General features: G+C 43.6%; 1 protein-coding gene across 2 annotated transcripts in view; it reads left to right on the top strand.

Moving 5' to 3' along the window:
- The window catches only part of MAP3K15 (mitogen-activated protein kinase kinase kinase 15), a 131,949-nt gene that overhangs the window by 76,509 nt on the left and 39,882 nt on the right, over window positions 1-15,558 (top strand). For both annotated transcript variants that reach the window (XM_003791887.3, XM_023514327.1), the window contains 5 exons: window positions 683-853; window positions 4,454-4,566; window positions 4,806-4,965; window positions 8,641-8,791; window positions 10,618-10,725. In XM_003791887.3, coding sequence (XP_003791935.1) covers window positions 683-853; window positions 4,454-4,566; window positions 4,806-4,965; window positions 8,641-8,791; window positions 10,618-10,725 — 703 coding nt within the window. The remainder of the gene's footprint in view (window positions 1-682; window positions 854-4,453; window positions 4,567-4,805; window positions 4,966-8,640; window positions 8,792-10,617; window positions 10,726-15,558) is intronic.

The raw sequence follows: 15,558 nt of genomic DNA, 5'->3' as shown, positions 1-15,558 counted from the left end.
AAAGCTGGCATGCAGTGATAATTATTAACATGAATAAGGGGTACATGGGGGTTAACCATCATAATAGTAATCCCCCATGTATCCCTGATCCATGTTAATAATTATCACTGCATAGCCAGTTTCCCCCTCACTGCCACCCACTCCTTCGTACTCAACACTGGATTTATTAGGAAGCAAAGACTTCCCATTTTACCCACAGATATTTCAGGATGTGTCTCTAGAAGTTAAGCACACTTTGATAAAATATAACCATGATTATGTTATACCTAAAAATCAACAATAATTTACCAATATCAGAGTCCACATTTCCCCAGTTGCCTCCTGTTGTTTACAGTGGGTTTGTTTGACTCGCGATCTGAAGTCTATGCATTGCATTTTGTTGATAGGACTCTTAAGTCTTTTTTATTATACTTTTTTATTCCCTTTCCCTTATTTTTGCTTTTCCTTATGATTTGTTGAAGGTAGGATCAAGTAGAGACTGGTGTAATTATCTGAGATTTTTCTGGTGTGGATCTTAAGCAGCGACTAAATTTGAAAATGAAAAATGAAACATTACTTAGAATTGCTTTTCCTACTGCCGTACGGCATTCTCACACTCAGTCTTTCAGCAGAATGAGTGCATGTATATCCACTGCCTTGTCTTCATTCAGATGTTTACGGTCTTATCACATGTATCCTTCAGGAGAAACAGCACAGGTGACCGTGAGAAGGCCCTTCAGGTCATGCTTCAGGTTCTGCAGAGCTGTGATCACCCAGCCCCTGACATGTTCTGCCTGTGTGGGAGGATCTACAAGGACATCTTTTTGGATTCAGACTACAAAGACAACACCAGCCGAGACAGCGCCATTGAGTGGTAAGCCCTCAACCTTCCTCAGTAGCACACACAGGCTCTGCAAAGAAGAGGATCAAATAGGCTAAGTAAGGTCTTTTCCTGCCTGTCTGTGCCTGTCTGCTGGCAGTGGGAAAAAATCATGGCAAATGTGATCTGCGAATGTCCAGATTCCTTTTTCTGACAGAAAACCATGAGAAGCGGGATTTTCTACCGGTCACAGTCTTCGCACAGGTTCACTAGTTATGGGGCAAGGAGGCGGCTGCGCATGCTCCTTCCCGCCTTCTAGAACCCCACCATCAGGGCATTATCATCCCAGCGGGCTGTTCATTCATTTGTTTAGTCAACAAATGTTTACCCGCAGCTTACTGTGTGCCAGAAATTTTTCTACCTGGTGGGGCTGCAGACAAAACAGACGGGACTCCTGCCCTTAGGGACTTTGCATTGCTGTGAGGGAGTCAGATAAAGTCATACGTGTAGGATGTCACCTGATGGCGAGGGCTATGGGGAAAACTTAAGCAGGGGGAAGGAAGAAGGAGGGCTGGGAGAGGCGGGCTGCGATTTTAAATAGGGTGGTCAGTGAAGATGAATAAAGATGTGTAGGTGTGCCGAGGGAGGGAGTGAGAAGTTTCCAGAAGGATGAGGAAACCTGCCAGGCCTGCTCAAGGAGGAGTGAGTGAGGGGGACAGAGCAGCACAAAACAGGAGCGGGAGAGTAAAAACCTCACTGGAGTTTTCTGAGCAGAGGAGCGACAAGCTCTGCCAGGCATTTTAACAGGAGTCCTCGCACTGTTATGCCGAGAATATATTTTAGGGGTTGTATCCTCTATTGCTTGCCACATAACGAATAACCCCAAAATTTAGTGGCCTGAACCGACAGTGATTTATTATTTCTCATGATTCTGTGGGTTTTCCAGGCAGTTCCTCTTTTGGCTTCACCTGGGCTCGTTCCTACATTTATAGTCGGTTGTAGGGTCAAGCAGAGCTGGCATGTCGAAGATGGCCCCACACACGTTTGACAGCTGGTGTTGACTTTCGGTGGCATGCCTCAGGGCTCTGCCACGTGGTTCTAATCCTAGTAGACAAGCTCTCTTACCTGGTAGGCAGCATTATAAGAGGGTAAAGGTGGCAGCTGAAACGCCTCTTGAGGCTTAGGCGCAGGAACTCAGAAGGTTACTTGTGCCACACGCTACTGGTCAAAGCAAGTCATATGGCCTGTCCAAGTTCAAAGGGCTAAAGAAAGACACTCCACCTCTGCTTGGGAGGAATGGCAAAGTTGCATTGCAAAGTCGCCTGCATATTGGGGTGGGAGAAATCTCTAGCCATTAAACAGTGTATTCCGGGGCAAGGGAAGAAGCAGAAACGGTTTAGGGGAACTCTGCAGTAATTCAGGGGAGATGATAGTGACTTGAAGCAGGGTGGTATAGATCAAAATATTGAGAAGTTGGGTTCTGGATTTATTTAGAAGGTGGAGCCAACGGCTCACATCATCCATTTTCATCATCAAAGCTCTCTGCATTCCTGGGGTGCTCTCATTGCATTCTAACTCCTCCCTCCTTCCCTTTTCATGTATGTGGGAGGCTTCGTCCTGTCCACCTTCTCTCTATCCACACACACACTTCTCCGGTGATCCCAGCTACTGCCGCACCTTGCTACTCTTAACTGGAGATCTTCAACCCACAGTCTGTCCTCAGCTGAGGCCCACATCAGCCCCTCTTTGCCTCAAGAGTGTGCTAGTATTTAAGACTCAACATGTTGAAGCTTGGAGTCATTTCCACCTCTCCAGAGGAAGAGCTTCCAGTGTCTTGCTTTCTTACTACCCTGATGTTTGATCCCTTTTACTCATTTATCTCCCACGTGGTCCGTTCCCATTCTCAGCCCTTCTCCGAATCTTCCCCCCCTCCTTGCCAATCCTTTCCCCTCACCACCACCCCCAGTCACTGCCATTTTTTAATTTTTTACTTTCTTGCCAGGAATGTTCTAACAGTATCCCTGCTTGGTGTGTCTTCAATTCGTCCTTCATGGATTTACAGCTTATTTCTCCTAAAGCTCAAAAACCCACCACGGCTCCAATTCCCTGTTATACAAACATTCAAGCCCTCAGATCACTGTTCTAGATGGTCTGAACACTTTCTCCCACCCTCTCTATCCCTGTTTCCCACTACCTGGCTTATATCCAACTAAACTGAAGTTCCCCAGACTCCCATCTCTGTTCCTACTGTTTTCTATGCCAGGGGTCCCCTTTCCAAACAATGGCTTTTATATTTCTGTCCATCTTTAAGCCATATCTCAAGTCTCTAGGGGAGGTGGCCCTATGTCTTATGTGAGTTCCTCTGGACCTAGATTTATATGGTTTTAGGATCCATATCTTACTCTTGCTTGTGTTTTCACTAGTTGTGTGTGGCTGTTATCCCCGCTACCATATTGTATATTCTTGGAAAGTAATGACCTTATTGTATTTTTCTTTAATTCCCAGTAGAACCTAAAGAACTGTATGGTAGAGAAGAGTCACTCAGTGTATTTGAAAGGAATTAATGTTTGGTAAAGCCAAAACAGAAAACTGTGTTTCTACAATCGTGGCCAAGAATTCAACCCCCAGGTCAAGAAATTACTGCCTTTGGCTCCTTAAAGTTATAGTTTTTCTCCACTCACTTCAGAAGGTAGTGGGAGTAGGTACAGGAGCAAATGAAGCTTAGTCTTCTGGTCAGAGCATCTTGGCTTTGGATGAGTCCTTGGAAGATCCTCTAACCCTGACCTTCAAGTGCAGATGTGGGGCATATGGCTGAGGGAGGTGGGTGGCTGGCCCAAGGTTAGGGGGTCTGGTACAAGCTCACAGGATCATTAGTTGCAATTCTGGGACTGATGCCACCAAGTACCTTCACTCCTCCTGCCAATAGCCCTTCCCCTTCCTTCTCCCGCCTCACCTCTCCCCCTTGCTAGACTATATCTGTGTTTTATCATTCGTATGAGTGTGTGTTTATATGTTGGTTTCATAATAGTGTTGAGTACATTGGATGCTTTTTTCCATTCTTGAGATACTTTTACTAAGAAGAGTATATTCCAGCTCCATCCAGGTAAACATAACAGATGTAAAGCCTCCATCTTTTTTAGTGGCTGCAGAATATTCCATGGTATACATATACCACTGCTTATTAATCCATTCCTGGGTTGATGGGCATTTGGGTTACTTCCTTGAGTTGGCAATTACAAATTGGGCTTTCATAAACATTCTGGTACAAATGTCTTTGTGTTAAAATTATTTATGTTGTTCTGGGTAGATACCTAGTAATGGGATTATGGAATCAAATGGAAAGTCGACTTACAGTTCTTTGAGAATTCCCCATACGTCTTTCTGCGAAGGCTGTATTAGTTTGCAATCCCACCAGCAGTGTAGAAGTGTTCCTTTCTCACCACATCCACGCCAGCATCTGCAGTTTTGGAACTTTGTGATGTGTGCTAATCTTACTGGAGTTAGGCAATTAAAAAGTTATTTGATAGCTGTATGTAGCTGTTTCTAAGAGTGGGAGTGGTAGCCAGAAAACAACACATTACAGTGATGATAATTTTCATGAGAAGGTCGCACATTTTTGGTCCTAATAAGAATCTGGTGGTTCTGTAATTACAGGTATCGCAAAGGATTTGAACTGCAATCATCTCTTTATTCGGGAATTAATCTTGCAGTTTTGCTGATAGTTGCCGGACAGCAATTTGAGACTTCCATGGAACTAAGGAAAATAGGTAAAGCATTTATTCCTACCGAGGTGAACGCTTTGATTACATACGTTTAGCATTACAAATTACATTCAAAATAAGCAGCCTTCAATTTCAGAAGGAATAATCAATTCTTTTCTGATCGCACCCCCTACGGAGCAGTCAAAATAAAATGCCTGCTTGTTGTCTGTCTAAAGGCTTACACAGTATGACAGAAGCTAGAGAGATTTTTTTTCCTGACTCTCTCTAAAATTCAACTTCCTCAGGTGTCCGGCTGAACAGTTTGTTGGGAAGAAAAGGGAGCTTGGAGAAAATGAGCAATTACTGGGATGTGGGTCAGTTCTTCAATGTTAGCATGTTGGCCAGTGATGTCGGGAAGGCTGTCCAGGCGGCAGAGAAGTTGTTCAAACTGAAGCCTCCAGTGTGGTGAGTTGTGTCCGTGCCTTGTCGTCGCCCATCTCACTGTCTGACCCGGTTCTGGAATGTCTTCCCCGGGGGGGAAAAGGCAGCAATACAAAAAAATTATCAGTTGCTATGTTTCTCCTTCTCGCTTCTTCCTGAAAGCCAAGTTGGGACAGACCTAACAACTCCGAGGGCTCCCTTGCTTTCACGTGGAGGGAGGGAAAGATACACGTGCACGTGCTGTAGCCCTGAGATTAGACTCTATCCTACTAATTTCATCCTCAAGAGCAAAACACTCTTTGATACTAATATATATCATGCATTTGTGGAAAAAACGTATAATACAGCTAAAAAAAAAAAAAACAAGAAATTTATGGAAATGTGTTCATGGTTTATTGTCAAATAAGACCAGCCACTGCCTGATAGGTTTTTCTACATCAGTGATTCTCAGACTTTATCATGCATCAGAATTACCTGTGTTGGTTACAACAGATTGCTGGGCCCACCCTTAGGATTTCTGGTTCGGTAGGTTGGGATGGAGCCTGAACATTTGCATTTACAAATCACAAGCTGCTGCTACTGCTGCCGCTGCTCTGGGGACCACAATTGGAGAACCACTGTTCTATATGATCTCATTTTAATTAAAAAGTTTGGAGGATGTGACTCAGAAAGGTCTGAGAGGGGTGAGCGATATCCGTCTCCCCCATAGACGCAGAGCTTCATGAGAATGGTGGTCATCTTATTGATTGCCATAGACAATCAATGAAATACATAGCCATTATGAAATAGATGCCCAGTAGGTATTCGTATAATGAATAAATAATGAATGAGGAATTTTCTCCAAAATATTGGCAGTGGTTACCTCCGGGAGACAGCCTCACCAGAAGTTTTTGATCTGTTTTATTCCTTGCCTAGATTTTCTGATTTTTTTTCTAAAAGGCATATGGATGACTTGCGTAATTTTTAAAAATGTACTTTGAATGATTTGTGTTCCCCTTACTCCCCAGCTCAGTGGGCCAGTCGGTACTACCAGGGGTTGGAATCTCTTCAGTCACATCTAGGCTGACCCCATTTCTTCCCAATCAGAAGGAATTTAAATTTGGCTCCCTAATGGTATTAAGCTCTTGAAAGTTCTTTGAGGCTGAGGGAACACAGAGCCAGGCTGGGCCTGTAGCCCTCTCACAGTAGCTGGTCTTCAGGTGTGAAGCTGCATGTAGCTGTGTTGCCCAGGCTGGTTGCATCTGCCCAGAGGGAGCTGACTCCAGGGAGAGGAGACCCTGGGGGTGGACACATTCACATTACACCAGCACCTGGGCTGACTTACAGGTTTATGATTTGTTAGAAGGACTCACAGAACTCAGAAAGGCTGTATATCGTGGTTATGGTTTATTACCATGAAAGGATACAGATTAAAACCATCAAAGGCACAAACTTCGAGTTTTCCTCTCGCAGGGCAGTCATAGGGACAGTGCTTAATTGTCCCAGCAACTGTGTGTGACAACATGCAGGAAGTATTACCAACCAGGGAAGCTCACTGAGCCTTGATGTCCAGGGTTTTCACTGGGGCTAGGTCACATGGGCATGGAGTGTTTATGTCTCTGGTCTTAGTAACTCAGTCTCCAGCCTCTGCAGAGGTCACACCCAGAGTTCCTACCATGGATCACATTGTTAGCATAAGCTATCTGGCATGGCCCATGGCCCAGGTAAGAGACACTCTTAGCATCCAGGGTATCCCAAGGGCATAGAGGTGATCTCCAGTAACCACCCAAAGGCTAGACCTTTCTTTGGAGTGTGTGGATGAGTTTAAACAGCTCAGGATGCTGAGTATCCAGTTAAGTCAGTTGGAGTTCAGTTGGTTTACCTCCCCAGGATAGTTCCACCCTCCCAGAGCAAAATAATACTACGATGCTTTCAGCTGAACCATCCTGTTTAATACCAGAGAGGATGTGAGCACCACTGCCTGGCAACTATGTTTCAAGAAGTTCAATTTGTTTGAAGATAGCAAAGGTATGGTCAGAGTTAAGATATCATAACATCAAAATCTACCTGGTCAGGATCTAATTTAAAAAATAAACCAAAAAAAGACAGTGAATAAAGGACAGTTTCAGATTAGTGATCACGAAGGGTAAGGGAGGGGGCAGGGATGGGAAGGAAGTAGCACAATTATAGGAGGGCACCTTGAGGGGCCCCTGTAGGGATGGAAATGTTCTCTGCGTGACTTTATTAGTGTCAGCCCCCTGGTTGTGATATTGTACTGTGATTTTGCAGGATGTTGTCATTGGGGAAAACTGGGCCAAGGATATATGGGTTCTCTCTGGATTTTTTATTTTTTTTGAAATGATGTCTCACTCTGTCACCTATGCTAGAGTGGGGTGGGATCATCAAGGTTCACAGCAACCTCAAACTCTTGTGCTTGAGTGATCCTCCCGCCTCAGCCTCCTGAGTAGCTGGGACTACAGGCGCCAGCCACACACCTGGCTATTTTTTCTATTTCTCATATAAATGGGGTCTTGCTGTGTTGCCGGGGCTGGTCTTGAACTCCTGGCCTGGAGTGATCCTTCCACCTTGCCTCACTGCAAGCATGCCTCACGGTATTCTTTCTTACATAATGATTTCATATAAATCTAAAAGTAGCTCCAAGTAAAGCATTTAATTAGAAAGGTGAGTTTGAAATTTTGTCATTTTGTAATTGCTTTGAATTTTGAACCATAGTTGACCCTTGAACAATGCAGGGGTTAGGGGTGCTGGCCCCCAAGCAGTCAAATTCACCAAAAACTTGACTAATGGCATACCCTTGACAGGAAGCCTTACTGGTAACATAAATAGTCAAGTAACATGTATTTTGTAAAAAGTGCAAAGTTTTCTCACCTGTGGTAATGGCCTCATGGACCTCCTTTTTTTTTTTTTTTTTTTTTTTACAATGGTCCATACCCTGGCTTCATTTGTGTTTTAGCCCAGTGTTAATGAAGAAGCTGTGTGGTGTGATTTTGCTGTACTGACTTATTTTGCTTACTGTTTGGGTTTCTTTTAAATAGTTACATGGCTGCTAAATGATTGTTTATGAAGCACTCATGACATAAAATGAATTTAAATAAAGCGCTGGGGAAGCTTTTTTTTATTATTAATGGGAACCACTTGCAGTCCCTAATGGCAAATGGTGATTTTAGTGAAGCTAAATCAGGGCTTGATGCTCGGGAGAGAATGTTTCATCACCTCCTCATGTTTTCTGGTGCTATGCACGTTCAGAGAAACTTCTCCAGTCTAGTAATGAACTATAGAAATGATCCTTGGAAATACTCTTTGGAAACTTCTTTGAAAGAGGATAGAATTGAATTCAATTTCTTTTTTTTTTTTTTTTGAGACAGCCTCAAGCTGTCCCCCTGGGTAGAGTGCTGTGGCATCACAGCTCACAGCAACCTCCAACTCCTGGGCTCAAGCGAGTCTCCTGCCTCAGCCTCCCAAGTAGCTGGGACCACAGGCGCCTGCCACAACGCCAGGCTATTTTTTGGTTGCAGCCGTCATTGTTGTTTGGCGGGTTTGGGCTGGATTTGAACCCGCCACCTTAGGTGTATGTGGCTGGCGCCTTAGCCACTTGAGCCACAGGCACCGAGCCAAATTCAATTTCTTTAGAAATCTAATGTGTTGGTGTTAGTTAATGTGTTTGGTTGTAGTTATCATTGTTGTTTGTGATTTTTCCAGGTACCTGCGATCATTAGTTCAGAATGTGTTACTAATTCAGCGCTTCAAGAAATCCATTATTGAACATTCACCCAGGCAAGAACGCCTTAACTTCTGGTTAGATCTACTTTTTGAGGCAACAAATGAAGTTACCAATGGACTCCGATTTCCAGTAAGATATGCTAAATCCATCTCTTTATGATTAAAAAAAAAGTAGGGATTGGTGCTATCCACTTATTGAATTCTCTGAAAGGAAGAAGACTATAATTGAAAATGTTGGGATAACCATTGATCTTATGCAGAATTAGCAAGTTATGATCAGCTCACTGGAAAAAGTTGGCTATATCCTCTAAAATAGTGGTTCTCAACTGGGAGTGATTGCGTCCCCCAAGGGGACAAAAGAGACATTTTTGGTTGTCACAACTAGGGAAGAAGGTGGTGCTACTGGCAGCTAGTAGGTAATGCCAGAGATTCTGCTGAACCTCCCACAATGCACAGAACAGTCCCCTATGGTAATTATCCAGCTTAAAATGTCAGGAGTGCTGAGGAAGGGAAAGCTGCCTCTAAAACAGCGGTTCTCAACCTGGGGGTCACGACCCCCAGGAACTGTATTAAAGGGCTGCAGCATTGGGAAGGTTGAGACAATCATTTTTTTTTTTTTATCTCATGGCATACTTGAACTTACAGTTAAACTTCTGTGGCACACTTAAATTATGTGTTGATTAAGAAAAGAGCAAAATAAAGAATATATTTACTATACTTTGAACTTTTTTTTTTGAGACAGAGTCTCAAGTTGTCACCTTGGGTAGAGTGCTGTGTCATCACAGCTCACAGCAGCCTGACACTCTTGGGCTTAGATGTCTCTTGCCTCAGCCTCCCAAGTATCTGGGACTGCAGGTGTCTGCCACAACGCCCGGCTATTTTTTGGTTGTAGTTATCATTGTTGTTTGGCAGACCCAGGCTGGATTCGAACCTGCCAGCTCTAGTGTATGTGTAGGTGGCTGGCACCCTAGCCGCTTGAGCTACAGGCGCTGAGCCATGAACTTCTTTTGAAAATAATGTAATTGATGATCTTGAACATTTTTCATGGCACACTAGTTGAAAATCACTGCTCTAAACCAATGGAGTACTGTGAGTGAAAACATGGAATGCACAGCAGTTTCCTGCTAAGCTTTGGTTTGCCTCTCAAGCCACTAATGAATATATAAAACTTTATTGAAAAAGCAAAATTGCGTTTAGCTTTTCACTGAGTTTTTGTTTCAATTTTATGATCGTCTTAGAAGGTGTCATAGTAAGATATATAAGTGTCTTGGAAATTGAACTGCAGGTAATTGCGTTCCATATTTCCGCCTTGAGATTTGGTGAACGCGCCACCGTTTTCAAGAACTTCATTAAACATCTAATAAAAGATTGGGTTGCTTGAAATGATTATGATAATTATTTTGTTGCTAGGTAGTATGTATTAAAATCTTCTTTGAACTATGAAATATTTCAAACCCAGTGTAAGGTATTAAAAGAGTAATGGAACAGACACGCACAGAATCCCTTCCCGGGTTTAGCTATCTTAAGCATGTTTGATTTGCTCTGGAGATTTATTCCCCTTCTCTCATCCCTCTCCTCTCCCTCCTCGTCTCTCTTAACAAAATGACATCTTCCTGAGGGATTGTCACCTCCTCTTACATCCCCTCGCATGTTTACAGGCTTGGCATTTGTGGACCATCCAGTCTACTCCCCATTTCTCTCAGAACCTGTCACCTCTCTCACCTCAGGCAGGCCTTCTGCCTTATGTCCTCAGAACACTGTCTGTCATCCCCTCGGTAGCCCTCTTGTGGGCAGGGACTTCTGCAGACTGCCGCACCTCCAGTTCCCAGAACAATGCTTGGCACGTAGTGGGTCCTCGCTGAGTGTTTCTGAGTACAGATGGTGGCACTTCCTCACTGGGCAGGGGCCACTGTGTTTCCTATTCCCGCACGTTACAGGAATCTGTCCTTCTTTTAGGTGCTGGTGATAGAGCCAACCAAAGTCTACCAGCCTTCTTACGTTTCTATAAACAACGAAGCTGAAGAGAGAACTGTTTCTTTATGGCACGTCTCGCCCACGGAAATGGTAAGGAAGAAAAATCACGAGCCGCTCTCTGTCTTCTGTAGCATTTAGTCAAAGATGCAGTTTTCAAATAGAAAAGTGTACGTTATAGTATTTAAAAGAACAGACGCCCACCCTTCACTTCTGGATTATGAGAGCTGTGAAATTACAGATGCCAGGAAGGAAATAGGTCTTTCCATTTCATGTGTGTGAGTGTGTACATGAGGATGTGTGTGTATGGGGGGGCGTGCGTGTGTAAACGTGAAACAAATAGGGGTTTGTCTTTTAAGAAGTTAAACCATGAAGAAGTAGATAGAGGGGTATACAGGAAAGGTCCCTTGACAGTCCCCAAACTGGTCCCCATTCCCATCCTCAGCCCCAGTGATTTGGTGGATATCCATTTATCTTTTGGCTAAATTCACTTGTAGACATGCACAAAAATTAGAGTATGTATATTATAGCGAGAGAGGCATTGGATGTTAAACTGTGACCATATAGTATAGGCTTACTGTTCTACAACCTTTTCCGTAAATCATGGACAGGTTTTCAAGTGGCACACCCGTTTCCATCTGATCTTTTTAGCTGTCATACTCCCTATGTTCCCGTCTCATATGGTATATTTCCTGACATGGATGAACCCTACTTTACTTCACCACTTTCCTACTGATATACACTTAGGGCCCCCAGTTTTCATTCTTGCCAGTGATACACCAGTTCACCTCTTGGCGGTGAAAAGGAGCAGAGCCATAAGGAACAGAAGATTCCCAGAAATGGACCTTCTGGACTCTCTAGGGTACATAGGTTTAAAACTTGGTAGTTACTGTCAAATTTGTCCCACGCCAACTTGTGCTCACACCAACAATCCAGGGGAGGAGCAATATTAATTGCCTATGAAAAGAGGTTCCAGAAATGCTGGGCTGGGCCTAACGTTTGATAATAGCAATATTTTCCTCTCTATCGAAAAGTACTTCATCAGCACTTTTTGTTCATATATTTCGCGGTAATGAAGACACACAGACCCTTTGATAAGTGCATTAGATAGGGTTATTTGCTTTTGTGTGTTTTCATGAAACGGGGGTAGAGTCACGCCATTAACTTGACAAAGAAGGCTTGTTTTTCTTCCTGGAAACAAAAGTGTGAATGATTATGTTTTAATCAGATAAAAATAAGCAGTGTCCTCAAAACTAAAATGCAGCACCATAGAATAAGCCAAGGCCCAAATTCATATTGGAAATGCCTCATCCAAAATAGGCTATCTCAAGTACAGGCCAGTAACCTTGTCCAATATTTAATGTTAGAACAATCTTCTTATCATTGGGAATGGAGTTAGCAGCCATTAGTGAAGACAGGCTGCTGTGATGGGCTTTTTTTTCTGTACTGTATACATAAAATTTTGAGTGTAAAAGAGAAAGCTTCAAGAATATGTGGTATTCATACAGATACAGCACATTTGAAGAATGCACACGCCTTCTATTTAATTTGCCTCTTTTTGTTTCGAACCTGTGATTGAAGTATTATACACACTGAAAAGTACATCAAACATAAAGGTACGCTTTGGATTTTGACAAAGTGCAAGTTAATAGCCAGCACAGGTCAAGAAGCTGAACATCAGCAGTCTCCCCATCCCACCCCCTGCCAGCCTCGTTCACATTCACTCGCACTTTGTGTCACCCTCCACAAAGCACCCAGCTCTCAAGACTGAAATTCTTGTACCAGAGATGAACCTGGTTTATTTTCTAGTTTATTAAACGAACCTGGTTTGTTTTCTGTGCATCACACTGGAAACCACTGTGATATTAGAGAATTTTCAGCATGACGACGTGTAATCTCACTATTTCATTGCTATAGCAACAAAAGACCTCGTATGTTGACAAGTACTTGCAAGAGAAAAACTGAGGCTATTAAAGCAACTCTTTGTACTTTTATAGCAAAATGGTTTTGATCATGTAGAATTCTACAAACTTTGCCCACCTCTCTTGACTCTTATGATGGCTGCTGGCCCTTAATGGATATTTCCAGTGGCGTATATGACATCTCACTGGTTGCAGATGTTTTACTTTGTTTGTATATATTCTGTAATCAGGAACGGAAAAGACCTATATTAGCAGCAAATGCTCGTTTTCCTTGATTGATGAAATGTTTTGCATAAGAGCTTGTAGTTGTCGGAGGAAACATCTGAGAAATATAAATTGCCTTTTTCTTTGAGAGGAATCCTTTGCGTTTGCCTTCATTTACAATTTCGAAATTCTGCAAATTTTGAAAGCAAGCCCATTTGCCTAAAGAGAAATGACATTTTCCGGCACAGTGTTGCATTTTTTTCCCTGTGAGCTGTGGGTGGTGGGAAGGGAATACTCCTGTGAGGTCAGACAGGAGTAGACCTAGAAAAAGTGAACTCATCCTAGAAAAAGTGCTCCATACCTCATTGCTGAATATCACTGTGGTCACTTTTGAAGTCCTCCCCTTGGGATGCTATGCACGATGCCAGTGCCTAGTCTACCCTTCAAGACACTTTGTCTAGTATGAGTTCACGAACTTAATTGTCAGACCTTGTATGATGACAGCTCTGATGGCCATTCCAGAAAAAGAGTTGCAAAGTGGCTTTGAAGGGTGGACTAGGTGCTGGCATCAGTGCACAGCTTCCCAAGGGGAGTACTTCACAGGTGACCATAGTGAGATTCAGCAATGAGGTATACAGCACCTTCTCCGGGATGAGTTCATGAACTGACCTCATATGTATATACACATCTAAGTGGAACATCACTGTAAAATGCAGTTAAGTTCCTAGTTTATGAGCCAAGGATTCAGAAACTTATTGGAAGCAAGGAGGCAGTGGCATGTTAGTAAATGTTGAACAACCAGCTTTCTGGGGTTACAGGCTAACCTGTAGGGTTTGCAGATTTCTTTGACGTAAATACTCCCACATGGTCAGTTCCAAGCAAACTATATCAGGTCACCAAACATGAGATTAGAAAGAAAGAAGCAAAATTGGCTTTCCCAATCCTAGGCAAGCTGCATCCCCCACACCAGTGCTGCACAGAGCTGGAGACTTCAGGGTCCCTGCTAATGTTCTGTAGCTGGATTTGGATGCTGGTTACAAGGGGTGGGTATACATTTTGTGAAGATTTGAGGCAGTCACTGCTAATCTGTGCCCTTTTCTGAATGAATGTTGTACTCTAATATAATAAATTTCAGTAATACTTTTATTTAAGTTTCAGATTAACATGAGGGTAGAAATGATTAGGTTATATGTGCGTTTCTTAGGTAAAGTGCAAGTTGTAGTTGAACCCTTCACCCAGAGGGGTGCGCTGTATACCCCATACTTTGTGCCCATTAAGCGAGAGCACATCAGTCCTCCTCCCCTCCCTCTCCCCATTTTGTCTCCATTCCCTCCTCCCCCCCCCCATTTGAATTCAGTTGTGTTTTTTTCTCCTGTGGGGGTGTAGTTGTTTACCTGTCGGTTTCATACTAGTATTGAGTCCCCTGGATACTTGCTTTTCCATTCTTGTGATACTTTACTAAGAAAAATGTGATTCGTCTCCATCCAGGTAAATACAACAGATATAAAGTCTCCATTTTTTATGGCTGAATAATATTCCATGGTGTACATATACCACAGTTTGTTGATCCATTCATGGGTTGGTGAGCACTCGGGTTGATTCCACATCTTGGCAATTGTGAATTGAGTGCTCCCTAGAAGTAATACTTTTAAAAATCAGTTATCCTTCTTGATAGCGCCTGACACTACTAGATCCTGTGTCTGTCCAGGTAAAACTCAGATCCTTTACCAAGTGTGCAAGGCCCTCTCTACACAGTCCTGCACCTCCTTTCTTCTTTATCTCCAACTTTCAGGGCCAGCCAGACTGTCTTCTTACCAGCCCCTGAGCTGGCCCTGCAGGGACCCCCGTCTGCACTTTTGTTCCCATCCTTCTTCCTCCCTGGAATCCCTTCTCCCAACTATCCACGTGTTCACTTTTGCAAAGGCATCTTAAATCATCCTTTCAAAACTTTCACTGAATGTCTGGGGGTGTCCCAATCGCCTTACCCTGTGCAAAAGTGTGACCTGTGGCTTGTTATCTATACATTTTTCAAATGTCTTCCCAAATATGGAAGCCCATACACGACTTGTACATGTTTATATCCACAGGGGCTCTACAACAGAGCCCCGCCCGTGCCTGCTGGTTATGACATAAAGGGAAAGACAGGATGTCCATGTTGTTTACTTCTGAACTAGTACATCTTCCTCCCAGGTCAGGAAGTGCCCCAGCGATACCCTGGAGGAAGCCTACCATTTGGGAATACTTTGAGAACTCATGTTCTCAGCTTTCTGTATGTGTTGAGCTTCTCACAGGTGGGGTTGTGTCAGACAAGGCTCACTTTAATCTGCCGATTCCTATTTCTCTGAGTGACTTGGGACATGCTTCTCCTCTGAAGAGTACTGAGTCTTTCTTTGCAGTTCGGTCTGACTTGATGAATTTCATCTTTTCATACCTGTCTTATCTTTCACAGCCTTTGATGGCTTCCCCTGTCATGTAGAGGCTGCCGTCCTGATGGCAGCCCACAGGCCCTATGTGACCTGTCCCCACCAGCTGTCCAGCCTCCCCTCCCACTCTCCCCTCACTTCACTGCAGCCACTCACTTCCTTTTTGGCCCCTGAACATGCCCAGCACAATCCTGCCTCCTGGCCTTTGCACTTGCTCTTCTCTCTACTCGGGAAGCTTCCCCCAGGTATCCACATGGCTCCCTGCTTCCCCTCTTTAGCTCTCTGTTCAAAAGTCCTCAGTGAGGTCTTCCCTGGGCGTCCAGCTTAGCAGCATGATCCCCTGCCCCACCTCAGTGCTCCTCCCTGCTTTATTTATC

The sequence above is a fragment of the Otolemur garnettii genome, unplaced genomic scaffold, assembly GCF_000181295.1.
Source record: "Otolemur garnettii isolate 467f Iridium unplaced genomic scaffold, OtoGar3 scaffold00051, whole genome shotgun sequence".
In the NCBI taxonomy this organism is placed as follows: domain Eukaryota; kingdom Metazoa; phylum Chordata; class Mammalia; order Primates; family Galagidae; genus Otolemur; species Otolemur garnettii.
The sequence above is the reverse complement of the archived record's forward strand: the minus strand, read 5'-3'. Positions and strand labels throughout refer to the sequence as shown.